Genomic DNA, 14861 nt, shown 5'->3' on the forward strand with positions numbered 1-14861 from the left:
ATTTGTCAAGCTAAGGTCTTTTAAGGGAGTATGCGAGCACACTCGTTTGGTTCACCTAAGGCGCCAGCCGAACCGAAGCATGCGGAAGGCTTTACACAGCTTAACAAATCATTCTGCGCTTTCGCCTTCTTTGCTGAAGAACGCAGCCTCTGGCTACACTGTTCTTACAGGAAGTGATTATAAAGGCAGGATCTATCTTGTCAGTTTCAATGCACACAGTCAACTCAACTACATTATGAGTGTAGTACACATAACCTAAATGGCACCCTATTCCTTATGTAGTCCTCTACTACCCCATAGGCCTTGGCCAAAAGTAATACACTGAATAGGATGACAATTGAAACATGACAAAATACTAGCTAACCACTCACTACAACACATACCTCTCTGGATTGACTCAATGCTAAAATGGTGAACCACAGTTTACACACACACAGGTATTTTTTGTTGAAACTGACTGAGTTACCATTTGAAGACATACATCAGAATCTCTATATCAAAGGCTGCTGTGAGACACTCCCAAATACAATTATAGTTATTTGATACAAACTACCGTTTAAGCATCTGTGAAATGACATTAGAAATATACGTGTACATAGGCTACCACATATTGATTGACATGGTCCATTTTAGACTACCCCAGGGAGAGACACTCGATGGCCAAGAGCCCAGGCCTTCCAACCAATCCCCTTTGGACAATGGAGGCAACAATGTTACAATGTGGTCTGCGACAACTCTTGACACGATATATATCCACTTCAAAAAACGTTAAGTTACATCATGGCATAGGGGGCTACATTTTATAGTAGACTCACGTAAAATGTCAGCTTCAAATTTCAACTATGGTAGGAAGGAAGGCCTGCTCTGATATCTTGTCTTCTACATTCCCTCCAGACAGTGGACGACAATGGGGGACAAACAAACACAATGCCTACTAACCAAAATGCGTCAAAATGTAATGATACGGGCCTAAAACTGAACAATGTAGTAATTTACCTTGGCAGGCTACAGATAAACACAAAAAATGTCGATTTTTAGACAATTTGATACGGGTGAATTCACATTAGGTTTTTCGTCGCCCCATCCGGCCGCCGCTATCCCCACCCAAAGTTCCCCAACTCATTCCTCATCATACCCTTTGTCGAATCCCTTGAAAATGTCAGTAGCTTATACAATTTTGGCATAGCCTAACCAATAAATGCTGGACAATCATTTGAGAAAATAAAGTATAGAATCTTACCTTGACTCGTGTTTTTGTCTTTGTTTATAATTTCAGAGCAGCATTTACTGAGAAAAAGAAGTATCCCGTGCGCTTTTTCTAAAGAAAAAAAACTGTTATTCACGGAAGGAAATACTGCAAAGTGTCAGTGATGTGCCTTATCCGTTAAAAATTATGCTTGCCCCGTTCAAAATACAAAAAAAAGTCGAGGAAAAGCGGGATGTAAATTATTTTACTAGGGGCAGCTCGCCCGAACACGTTACAATAGATCCTCAGTCTAGGGCGAAATATTTTTTCCTTCAACAAAGTGGACGACGAATTACAGTCACTTATTCTTATCTAGGACCGCCCACACAGGAAATACCGACTCTACTTGGAGGGCAATGGAGGAGACCTGTGAACCCTTCTATTCCTAAGTAACATTACTGACCCTGAGCACTTCAAACACACACGCAGTCTGGTTTTACTAACCTTGTGGGGACACACAATTGATTGCCATTCAAATTCCTACTTACCCTAACACAACCCTAAACCTAACCATTAACCTAGGCCTAACCCTAAAAACCCAAAACCTATCCTTAACCCTAAAAGTAAACACTCTAGAAATAGCCTTTTTCCAGCAAAATGTCACCAGTTGGTAAAAAATAAATAATTGACTAGTCTTGTGGGGAATTAAGGTCCTCACAAGTAAAGTTAAACATGTCCACGCACGCACGCACGCACGCACGCACACACGCACACACACACACACACACACACACACACACACACACACACGCTGTAATTTGTTTAGATACAAAGTTGTATTTACTTAGATAAGGATGGTTTAATATATGACACACATTATAACTTGTCTGGAAGGCTTCCGGTCCTACCTACTGATAACTGCTGTTACTAAGTGATGATTCAACGCTCTTACCTCAAGAAAGAGAGCAGACATTCTGGAGATCAAACGTGAGACTATACTCTCAAACACAATTTTTTGAATGTTGCTCAGTGAAAAACAATAGTAAACTCCTCCAGAGAGACACTGTAGTTTAGTGAAACCACTATTGGGTTGTTCATGTTGTGTATGTGATCAGTGACCAAACAGGAAGCTTTAATGACCCTCTTGTTTACTTGGCAGAGCATTGTTTGTTTGTAAGACAACATAATTTATGCTGCCTTACTTTGAGTCTGCTAAAGAAGTTTGCTCCCTTTTTTCGTAAAAAAAATGTATGCAAGCATGACTGTAAGTCACTCACCTTGGATAAATGGGTCTGCTAAGTGAAATATATTATAAAAGAGTTACAATGTATTTTCTAGGTGGTGTAAACTGAAAAACAAGACAAGACACATCACTGACACTGAGCAGGGCTCTGCATAATACAGGTTTAAATTGATGTATTCCTCTGTGAAACATTATTATAAAAGATATGATGTGTTCTCGGAATGAGTGTGTGTGCATAGTCAAGTGAGAACAGTGACGATAAGCCTAGTGGCATATCCTCAAAAAGGACTTCCGCTATTGAGATACCCCTACCCATCGTTTAACAAAGCACAACCATGTTTCCATATCTCTAAGTTATCCCATATAAGAAAAGGACGGTTGTATAAAAATGTTTTACTGCAAAAGTGGTTCAATTAATAAATATTGTATCCCAAAATTGCAAGTAGTCAGTTGTCAGCTCGACATACACAAACAGACAACATTTGGATATTTTAATACCTGTAAACACACAGATACAATCGTCAGAAATATAAACTCTGAATGTTTATGATGAATGTAAACTTCACTTTTTGGTTGCTGTTAAATAGACAAACTGCTTTAATTCACTGCTGTATCAATCTAATCAATCAATCAAATGTATTTATGAAGCCCTTTTTTACATCAACCGATGTCACAAAGTGCTTCTACAAAATCCCAGCCTAAAACCCCAAACAGCAACCAATGTATATGTAGAAGCACGGTGACTAGGAAAAACTCCCTGTATGGTCCTGCCTGACAAAAATGCATACAGTTGTTTGATCTTGTGACTATTGTAATCAGCTCTTAGGCAAGTGGGCTCAGACACTGTCATTTTTTCCAGTCTAAGGTGGATTTTTTACAGTATGTTTAGCCCCTACTCTTGCAATTATGTTAGCCCCCCCCCCCCCCCCCTCTCCTAGATTTGACGCCAAATACAATACGGCGTCCAAAATCCAATATAGCTGAAACCTTAACATAGAATGGTGGGTTAATCGGCTGTATAAGTATACGCTAAATTAGATACATTTTTCTGATTTGTGCACTGTACTTATGACCTGTACTCAATACTATTTTTGTGTACTTCAACTATGTTAGGAATCCAATATGCCCACCATATACACTCAAACACCTTTGTCTGGATATATAAAACGGCAGCAGACTGCTTGGCATGGAAACGCCAAATATTCCAAGTCACGAGCCTCTTTAAAGATGAAACGAAAGGAACGGGAATCCCACCCTGGACTCTGACACCCTCTTCCCTAGCTTAACAACTTGCCTCTCCAGTATTGGGATCTTAAGTCACCTCTTTATCATTTAGAAGTTCGTTTTGATTCATTGCTAGTCCAATCCATCTGCCTTAATCCAACATGACCATCTCCTGGCTCACTGCATTTTTGATGCACATTGGGATGTTCCAGTGCACTTTTATCCTGGTTGGGCTCAGCTGGCGCATTGCTTCTTCCAGACCATCCTGGCTGTCTGCCCTGGAGTTGCCGTATATGTTGACTTGGTGACAGTTATGGTGCATGCGGAGGATGCAACCACACATGACAACTGCATAAGGCGTTGGTGTTCACTACAATGAACCAACACAACCTGACACGCATTGACAAGAAATGGGCCGTCACATTTCATAGGAATTGCACTTCTCCAATGTCAATGCCACCCTGAATATTCCAGAACTGTCCTTGATAGGCCCACTCCACCGTCAGTCCTCCCCTCAGGCAGTTACTAGAGACAGAGACGCTATGGAACTGGACTGCCATTCAACAGCCAAAATGCCGTCTGGAAATTGCTGGCGTGCATTACCTCATTTGCAACCTATTTCGCTACCAACCATGGCTGGCTAGCCCATGTGACACCTGAACTGGTCTCGCATGTGAAGTATGAGCTTTCATGTTGAGGTGACTCATGCATTGGTCTTGGAAACTGCAGTAATCCCAACAAGAACATATGCCCCATTTATGGCAAACAAGAGGCGCCTTAGAATAGTAAAACTTGCTGTATGTAATCATTTATGGTGGATGGAGATTGACTGTGAGATAGTGGTCTTTGTGCATCATGCTTGATCTGCTCCACCTCCTCTGCAACCCTTTTACTGTCCATCAAAGCCCAGGGATACTCATCAAATGTATATGTGTGTGGAGCTGAACTATGTCCCTCATAACCAATGCTTCTTAGTCATAGTCTATGACCTAGCTACACTCTAACTAACTTCTAAATAACCCTCACAGGTTATGTCACTCTCCAGTCCGTAATCAATGCCAACCACCCACAGTTAATATCGGCCAAATTATCATCCTGCCGGACTTCCGAAGGAATATGACCCGAAGGACATTTGGCCACATTCAACATAAGAAACTCCACCCACAGGCCAATTAGGCGTTGGAAAGATCTAAAGGCAAGTCTGTCTGTGACAGCACTTTCACAGACTTTCCTTCACAACCAGACAACCAACTATCCCCCCATTACTATCCCTCCATTATTCAGGCTGGGATAACATTCCAGTTAGTCAATGGGTCTCATTTAGTATACAAGCTGCATCTGTTGACTGCCTATACTGAATTGTAGAAATGAAAACTGATCACACCACAGCTCATTATTCTGCTCTGCTAGGGTTAAGTGGGTGTGTCACAACATCTACAGTATAAATGTAACCACGTTTGCGGTCAAACATTTTTACACAACCATTCATTTAATTTATGGGAGACCTTAGAGATATGGTAAAACATGGTTGTGATTTGTTATACCTCGGTTAGGGGTATCTAAAAATGTTGGGGGTCTTGCCACCAGCCTAGATCTGCACACATTTAGACATTGTGTCATCAACCTATGACTGCACAGCTGCTGTTGTGCATACTTGATCCCCCCTGTGGCTAAATAACACTCACATGAAGCAACAGGGATCTCTCCCCCAAATCATCAGCCACTCATCTAGTACCTCCTAATTACCATCCTATAATTAATACATGTTTAACTTAATCAGGGCTAATGTATGAGTCATACATTATAATTCAATTAAATGAGTAAATTATCAATGAATAAGTAATGATAAATGAATCTAGGTTCCAATTAAGCTGCAAGTGAAAGAGATTACATTAACACAGAATGATAGTCCTTTGTATTCTAATCAATGTAGTTGATGATGTTAGGATAATGTTATTGTGCAGCCAAATAATTAGTCAAAACCAAAACAACATTTCAAACGTTGCTTGTCATATTTGTTTGTCTTTTGTCATTAAAAAATGCCCAATCAGGATATCTGTACTTTGTGTTTAGGTCCTCAGTTCCAGTGCACAAGTTATGTTAAAAACATATGTTGTCTAAACCAGGGAGGAATGTCAGGTCACACAGAGTGCAGCAAACCCACTAAGAGAGAGAAGCACAAATAGGACATCTTTTGGTAGGCCTGCCCTATCAAGTGTTGTCAGTGGGAAGTGTGGTTCTAAAGGACATTCTCAGGAAAATGCCTTTTCCTTGTTTTGGGCTTTGAGGACAGCCTTACATTGCTGTACATTCAGCATTCAATGCTGTCTTTGGTGTGTATTGGTGGAAGAATAAAGCCTTTATTAAGTATAGCTCTATGGTGATATTAAGTATAGCTCTATGGTGATATTAAGTAGAGCTCTATGGTGATATTAAGTATAGCTCTATGGTGATATTAAGTATAGCTCTATGGTGATATTAAGTAGAGCTCTATGGTGATATTAAGTAGAGCTCTATGGTGATATTAAGTATAGCTCTATGGTGATATTAAGTTTAGCTCTATGCATGATAGCTCTATGGGGGTGATGGCACTTAATCATGGTGGCTTTCTCAGGAAATGGTATCTCTCTCTACCTGCAACAACTGAACTTTACAGGAACTGAGTAGCGCTGGTAATTACTTTATTTGATCATGTATGCCCTAATCTACTGAATGAGAAACTGAGTGATGATGCTCTTGATTTGTTGCCATTGATTTGGGGGAGGTAATGCTACAGCCTTTGCAATACAAAGCGTTTTATACAACACTGTCCTCCAGTGTTCAATGTAGAAATTCCACAGGCCACACGAGAAAGAGACAAGTCCGTAGATGGGGAAAATCCTGACTTCCATTTAAGTCTAATTTATATTGGATTCAATCCATATAGCAGAAGTATTGCGGAAGATCCGCGTTTGAAATTTAAAGGTAGGGTTCCCGCGTCCGCGGAGACTGCATTCAAGGTAAATGTTGCATATGTCGGCTCATTATGAAATGACCTTTACATTTTAACGTGGATTTTTTTGCAATATTGATTGAATCCAGAGCTAACAGGGGATTTCCACTATCAGCATTAAATCATATAGCCACACTAGCGTCACCCTCATGTGGGTGCTAACAAACAAAAAGCATGCTAGGTACTAGCAGAGGCTGGAAGCCAAAGTGATTGGTCAATGGCAGAGTACTTGCATAAAATTCAGCTATCCTCAATTTTGGCCCTGTTCACGCCCCAGCCCACTTCGCTTCCCTCTATTGAAAATGAAAGGATTTCGATGTTTCAACGTCCCTTGTCGTCTGCTATGGAACCCACTGTAAATATACAGTGCCTTGCGAAAGTATTCGGCCCACTTGAACTTTGCGACCTTTTGCCACATTTCAGGCTTCAAACATAAAGATATAAAACTGTATTTTTTTGTGAAGAATCAACAACAAGTGGGACACAATCATGAAGTGGAACGACATTTATTGGATATTTCAAACTTTTTTAACAAATCAAAAACTGAAAAATTGGCCGTGCAAAATTATTCAGCCTCTTTACTTTCAGTGCAGCAAACTCTCTCCAGAAGTTCAGTGAGGATCTCTGAATGATCCAATGTTGACCTAAATGACTAATGATGATAAATACAATCCACCTGTGTGTAATCAAGTCTCCGTATAAATGCACCTGCACTGTGATAGTCTCAGATGTCCGTTAAAAGCGCAGAGAGCATCATGAAGAACAAGGAACACACCAGGCAGGTCCGAGATACTGTTGTGAAGAAGTTTAAAGCCGGATTTGGATACAAAAAGATTTCCCAAGCTTTAAACATCCCAAGGAGCACTGTGCAAGCGATAATATTGAAATGGAAGGAGTATCAGACCACTGCAAATCTACCAAGACCTGGCCGTCCCTCTAAACTTTCAGCTCATACAAGGAGAAGACTGATCAGAGATGCAGCCAAGAGGCCCATGATCACTCTGGATGAACTGCAGAGATCTACAGCTGAGGTGGGAGACTCTGTCCATAGGACAACAATCAGTCGTATATTGCACAAATCTGGCCTTTATGGAAGAGTGGCAAGAAGAAAGCCATTTCTTAAAGATATCCATAAAAAGTGTTGTTTAAAGTTTGCCACAAGCCACCTGGGAGACACACCAAACATGTGGAAGAAGGTGCTCTGGTCAGATGAAACCAAAATTGAACTTTTTGGCAACAATGCAAAACGTTATGTTTGGCGTAAAAGCAACACAGCTGAACACACCATCCCCACTGTCAAACATGGTGGTGGCAGCATCATGGTTTGGGCCTGTTTTTCTTCAGCAGGGACAGGGAAGATGGTTAAAATTGATGGGAAGATGGATGGAGCCAAATACAGGACCATTCTGGAAGAAAACCTGATGGAGTCTGCAAAAGACCTGAGACTGGGACGGAGATTTGTCTTCCAACAAGACAATGATCCAAAACATAAAGCAAAATCTACAATGGAATGGTTCAATAATAAACATATCCAGGTGTTAGAATGGCCAAGTCAAAGTCCAGACCTGAATCCAATCGAGAATCTGTGGAAAGAACTGAAAACTGCTGTTCACAAATGCTCTCCATCCAACCTCACTGAGCTCGAGCTGTTTTGCAAGGAGGAATGGGAAAACATTTCAGTCTCTCGATGTGCAAAACTGATAGAGACATACCCCAAGCGACTTACAGCTGTAATCGCAGCAAAAGGTGGCGCTACAAAGTATTAATTTAAGGGGGCTGAATAATTTTGCACGCCCAATTTTTCAGTTTTTGATTTGTTAAAAAAGTTTGAAATATCCAATAAATGTCGTTCCACTTCATGATTGTGTCCCACTTGTTGTTGATTATTCACAAAAAAATACAGTTTTATATCTTTATGTTTGAAGTCTGAAATGTGTCAAAAGGTTGCAAAGTTCAAGGGAGCCGAATACTTTCGCAAGGCACTGTAAATTAGACATAAATGGAAGTTAGGATTTGCCCCTTATCTTTGAACTGAACCCACTTGAAAGAATGAATCTTATTCAAACATTTATTTGATCCAATTCTTTGGAATGTAGTAGTCATTGATCAGTCAGAAACTACGTAGGTCTTGAAGCTGACCAGGGAGTCAAATAGCACCCTATTCCCTACACAGTGCACTACATTTGACCAGAGCCCTATGGGCCCAGGACAAAGGTATTGCACAGTATAGGGAATGCGGACATTTGGGTCCAAGTATAGAAACATAATTACATCAGTCAATAAGGCCTTAACTGCTTAATCATTTTTTCTTTCCTTTTTTTTATATCTGGGATGGCAAATTACATTTAGCAGTATTGAAGAAAAAAAAACATTTTGTAGAAAAAAATGGCACAGACATTTGTGACAGTACAAAAACACAAGGTGATATAACATACCAACTAAATATAAACATTACGTAAGTAAAGAGACGTGTATAGCTTTTTCAATAATGAAAAACATCTCCATAATTGTACATTTCAGAATTATATCATGTCATCTGAAACCATATAAAATAGTTATCTGTAACACTGTCTTATCCTTCTCTCGCTTTCTCTCTCTCAATTTTTTTTTCACAAAACAATATCATAAACAACACAAAGATCTTTTAAATATATCAGTGCAACATTGTTTTCACATCTAATGCTGCAGCATCCTTTCCTATTGAAGAGGACCACACCAAAACATGAGGCCCTTACATTTTTGAGAGGTGGAACCATAGAAACAGGAATGACTCATTCTAATTCGAATGATTCTAATCCTGTGGAATATGGAATACCATTAAGAGCTCAAAGCAGAACCATGAAGCATCTGTCTAACTAGGTTCCCTGAATGAAGGAAACATGACAGAGGCGAAACATAGAAGCTCAAATAGACCCCGGCCGAAGGAATAAACGGTAGAGCTACATCACATCCATTCATTGAACCTTGGATCCATGTTTTTTGCCGTTTTATATAGTACTTTGTTTTGCATGAACTCTTTACGTTAGTGTTCAATACAGACAAAAGGAGAGCGCATAGGATGTGAGCTACAGTACATGAAAACAGCATGACAGAAGAGTATCTTTCATTCTAGCAAGGTCCATCATTCCACCATAGACATGTAGGGCCAGTTCCCCAGAACCCAGATTAAGCCTTGTCCTGGACTAAAAAGCATTCTCAAAGAGATTCTTAATCTGTGTCTGGGAAACTGGCCCAAGTATTGTCATAGCAGCATTTTTTTCTCTCCTAGAGATGCTTCACCCCCTCCAGTCTGTTGTATGGTTGCGTCCCAAATGCCACACTATTCCCTATATAGTGCACGGCTATTGACCAGGGCACGTAGTGCACTCTGGGGAATAGGGTGTCATTTCAGACACAGCCGATGGGCTCTTCACTCTCTTCTTGTTAGGCCTTTGTAGCGAATATAACCATTGGCCATAATAACACACTCTTTTCCCAGGCAGCATTGTAGAGCACCAATGGAACATAACAACACAAAATACCCATTAAATACATGAGGACATCCAGACAACATCACCTATGATACAGAGAGCACAAAGAAAGGATACTGCAGCAGTTTGTATTTTTTATATATATAAAAGGCCGCTCAAATATATTAAAACCTATGTACAATAAGTTGGATGTGTCATGTACTATGGGGATGGCATGAAGTCCTGCCAATCTGACTCCACCAGCCGATGCCTACGTACTGCTATGATGATCAGAACAGAATCAGACTCTAACAGTGGATGCCTACTTACTGCTATGATCGGAATAGAATCAGACTCTACCAGCCGATGCTTATACATAATTATGTACAGAACAGAATCAGACTCTACCAGTGGATGCCTATGTACTGCTCTGATCAGAACAGAATCAGACTCTACCAGTGGATGCCTATGTACTGCTGTGATCAGAACAGAATCAGACTCTACCAGTGCATGCCTATGTACTGCTGTGATCAGAACAGAATCAGACTCTACCAGTGGATGCCTATGTACTGCTCTGATCAGAACAGAATCACTCTACCAGTGGATGCCTATGTACTGCTCTGATCAGAACAGAATCAGACACTACCAGTGGACGCCTATGTACTGCTATGAACAGAATCAGTAGAGAAAAGGCAACACAAACTTTCAAAAGGCACTGTCGGAACTAGACACAGGTCTAGGGCCAGGGCAAGCACCCCTCTGGACACACACACACACACACACACACACACACACACACACACACACACACACACACACACACACACACACACACACACACACACACACACACACACACTCACACACGCACAAAATGCACAAATCGATGCCGACATACAACAGAAACATAACATGGCCAGCTGAATAGCCAGCCGCACGTCAGGTTAGTGAATCAAAGTTTTTATGCTCTTTCTTTCTGTGAAACAGTATTGACTTCAGAGAAAAATGAAAAATCATATATTTTCAGAAGAAAAATAACAAAAACATGATAAATACTTTCATATTAATTGGTCTCAACACCAGCATCTGATTACATAAAAACAAAGCACGTCACAAAACATCCAAAAAACTAAATAATCCTTTTTGCTGTACACATTTTCTTTATACACAGTGCCCCCTACTGGTAAATTCCTTTCACTGCAGCCCCTGAGAATATCACGACTCGGTCACAACCTCCTACCATCTCTACGGCTGACTGCATCCAAAATGGCACCCTATCCCCTACATAGTGCACTACAGGGCACCCTATCCCCTACATAGTGCAGTATATATGGAATACGGTGCCATTTGGGTCCCAACCCTCCATCCGGTGGTCTAGTTCCTCCAGCTATGAGGCTGCTTATGCTTCCTTCCCTCAGAGGAAGCTCACGCCTTTAGCTTACGCCTCTGAGTAGCTGTTCTGTGCATTCAGCTTGCTGTCCTTCTTTAGCTTGACTCCGTCCACCAGCTCAAAGTTATAGTTCTCCAGAGCCGACAAGTTCCTGCTGTCGGACATGTGGCCGTGTGAGCAGGCACAGTAGAGGACGACACCACAGATAGCCCCCAGCAAGACCCCCAGAGCGCTCATAGCGATGATGGTGATGAGGATGGGGTCCAGGGTTTTCAGCATGTTGCCTGGGCCACCCAGCTCGCTGTTCTCCACTACCGCTGGGTAGTACGGGTCTATTGCTGAAATTGAGACAGAAAAAAATGACTTTAGTGGCCTGGGGTGGTCTATCAGTTCCTGCCGCTGCCTTCGGAACACACATGTATGCCAGTGCTGGTGTGGGATTGAATCTGGCCCACGGCCCGTCTAGCACACCATCTCTCTTCCTTCCTTTCCTGTCTCGCTTCACTTTATTTAAGGATGGAAAGAGCCTTAAAAAACTATGAACCGCTGGATACATATAGGCATAGCATAGGTTAGACTTTAGGAGGCTCGTCACCCACAAGCTCTAAAAAATATTACAACCATGAATGAGCACTGAGGTAGTGTACTTACGGTATATGCAGATCTCTGTTGGCTGGGACGTAGGAGCCTCGCGTATATCTGGATCTAAAGGGGGAACAACACCCATCCAAAATGGCCACGTTATTTGAGTTGTTACACATCTTAAGCAGGATCAGAAGTGTAATAAAGCACTAAAACCAGAGAGCAAAGAGGGTTGCAAAATTCCCGTAACTTTCCCAAATGTCTAAGTCTTTCTAGAAATCCTGGTTGGAGGAATCTGCATTTCCTGCGTATTTCCTACTTATTCCAGGAATATTCCAACCAGGCTGCAGCCCTAGCAGAGAGTTATAGACCAGGGCAGTGACACTTACCCTTACACTCCTCTGTTGTGAGTCCATCCAGGATCTTGATATTGTCCAGCGCGATATGTCCTGTGCTCCTGTCTCCCACTCCCTCAATCACCACCTAGCAACAACAACATAAACATATAGGTGAAACACTTCTATATAATGCATTACTTCTGACCATAGGGCCCATATAATGCATTACTTCTGACCATAGGGCCCATATAATGCATTAGTTCAGACCATAGGGCCCACATATATCACGCCCTGACCTTAGAGATCCTTTATTCTCTATTTTGGTTAGGTCGGGGTGTGACTAGGGTGGGCATTCTAGTTTCTTTATTTCTAGGTTGGCTTGGTATGGTTCCCAATCAGAGGCAGCTGTCTATCGTTGTCTCTGATTGGGGATCATATTTAGGCAGCCTATTCCCACCTGTTTGTTGTGGGATCTTGTTTGTGTATAGTTGCCTTAAGCACTGCATATCTCCACGTTAGTTTTTTCTTTATTGTTTTTTTGCCCGTTCACGTAATAAAGATGATGAACCCAAACCACGCTGCATTTTGGTCAGAGTCATACAACAACGATTGTGACAGAAGATCCCACCACCAACGGACAAAGCAGCATGCCCAGTAGGAGCAGGGATCCTGGGCCTGGGAGGAAAGCCAGGAGTCGAGGACATCCTGGACTTGGGACGAAATAACGGCAGGAGACAAAAGCCTGCCACGGAAGCAGGCGGAAGTAGTGAAGGAGGGAAAGCGACGGCATCGGGGTTCGCGGCCACGACATAGGCCCAAGAAGCAGCTTCAAATGTTTCTTGGGGGGGGAGGAACACGGGGTTGTCGGCGACACTGAGGGGTGAGTTAGAGACTATGGAGGAAGCATTGGATAGATTGAGAGAGAGTGAACGGAGGGGTGAGATAGAGACCTTCGAGGAGTGGTTGGCGAAATGTGAAGAGAGTGAAGCGGAAGAGCTGTTGGTTTGGCTGGGGAGGCAAGACATTTGCCCTGAGGAGCGTGTTAGCCGTCCAATGCCACCTGAGTCAGCTCCCCGTATTCGTCCTGAGGAGCGTGTCATCTGTCCGGTACCATCTGTTCCGGCTCCACGCACCGTGTCTCCAGTGCACCTCCACAGCCCAGTACGTCCTGTGCCAGCTCTCCACACTCGCTTTGAGGAGCGTGTCATCGTTCCGGTACAATGTGTGCCATTTCTACGCACTGTCTCCAGTGCGCCTCCACAGCCCGGTGCGTCCTGTGCCAACTCCCCGCACTTTCCGTGCGAAGGTTGTCATCTGTCCAGGACACATTGTGCCAGCTCTACGCTCCAGACCTCCAGTGCACCTCCACAGCCCGGTACGCCCTGTGCCAGCTCCACGCACCAGGCCTCCAGTGCTTCTCCCCAGCCTGGTATGCCCTGTGCCAGCTCCACGCACCAGGCCTCCAGCGACGGTCTGCAGTCCAGAGCCTCCAGCGACGGATCCCAGGCCGGAGCCTCCAGCGACGACGGTTCCCAGTCCGGAACCTCCGCTGACGGTTCCCAGTCCGGAGCCTCCAGTGATGATCCAGGGCCCGGAGCCTCCAGTGATGATCCATGGTCCAGAGCCTTCAGTGATGATCCATGGTCCAGAGCCTCCAGTGATGATCCAGGGCCCGGAGCCTCCAGTGATGATCCATGGTCCGGAGCCTCCAGTGATGATCCATGGTCCGGAGCCTCCAGTGATGATCCATGGTCCGGAGCCTCCAGTGATGATCCATGGTCCGGAGCCTCCTGCGATTGTTCCCAGTCCGGAGCCTCCTGCGAGGGTTCCTAGTCCGGAACCTCCTGCGAGGGTTCCCAGTCCGGAGCCTCCTGAGAGGGTTCCCAGTCCGGAGCCTCCTGAGAGGGTTCCCAGTCCGGAGCCTCCTGAGAGGGTTCCCAGTCCGGAGCTTCCTGCGAGGGTTCCCAGTCCAGAGCCTTCAGCGAGGGTTCCCTGTCTGGAGCTTCTGGCAACGATCCACATTCTGGAGCCTCCGGCGACGATCCACGGTCTGGTTCCTCCGACGACGATCCACGGTCCGGATCCTCCGGCGATGATCCATGGTCCGGTTCCTCCTGCGACGATCCACAGCCCAGTTCCTCCGGCGACGATCCACGGTCCGGAGTCCCCGGCAATGATCCACGGTCCTGTTCCTCCGGCGACGATCCATGGTCCGGAGCTTCTGGCGACGATCCCCGCACCAGAGTTGCCACCGAAGCACGCAGAGCGGGGTCTACGTCCCGCACCGGAGACGCCACCGAGGCTAGATGCCCACCCGGACTCTCCCCTATAGAGTCAGGTTTTGCGGCCGGAGGGGGGTACTGTCACGCCCTGACCTTAGAGATCCTTTATTCTCTATTTTGGTTAGGTCAGGGTGTGACTAGGGTGGGCATTCTAGTTTCTTTATTTCTAGGTTGT

General features: G+C 43.7%; 2 protein-coding genes across 3 annotated transcripts in view; both read right to left on the reverse strand.

Moving 5' to 3' along the window:
- LOC110530238 (integrin beta-1) overlaps nt 1–1885 on the reverse strand; it is a 30139-nt gene extending 28254 nt beyond the window's left edge. Inside the window, exon 1 of one of the 2 annotated variants that reach the window (XM_021613136.3) lies at nt 1241–1885. The gene's annotated coding sequence lies outside the window, so the exon portion shown is untranslated. The remainder of the gene's footprint in view (nt 1–1240) is intronic. The other variant, XM_021613135.3, reaches the window with a different exon arrangement.
- A 6814-nt stretch (nt 1886–8699) lies between these two features.
- The window catches only part of LOC110530240 (neuropilin-1a), a 51995-nt gene continuing 45833 nt past the window's right edge, over nt 8700–14861 (reverse strand). The window contains exons 16-18 of the mRNA XM_036985814.2: nt 12456–12549; nt 12136–12189; nt 8700–11822 (exon numbers count right to left, since the gene is read on the reverse strand). Coding sequence (XP_036841709.1) covers nt 11533–11822; nt 12136–12189; nt 12456–12549 — 438 coding nt within the window. The 3' untranslated portion in view covers nt 8700–11532. The remainder of the gene's footprint in view (nt 11823–12135; nt 12190–12455; nt 12550–14861) is intronic.

Source organism: Oncorhynchus mykiss, chromosome 8 (assembly GCF_057628025.1).
Source record: "Oncorhynchus mykiss isolate SJ-2025 chromosome 8, ASM5762802v1, whole genome shotgun sequence".
NCBI classification, from domain to species: Eukaryota; Metazoa; Chordata; class Actinopteri; order Salmoniformes; family Salmonidae; genus Oncorhynchus; species Oncorhynchus mykiss.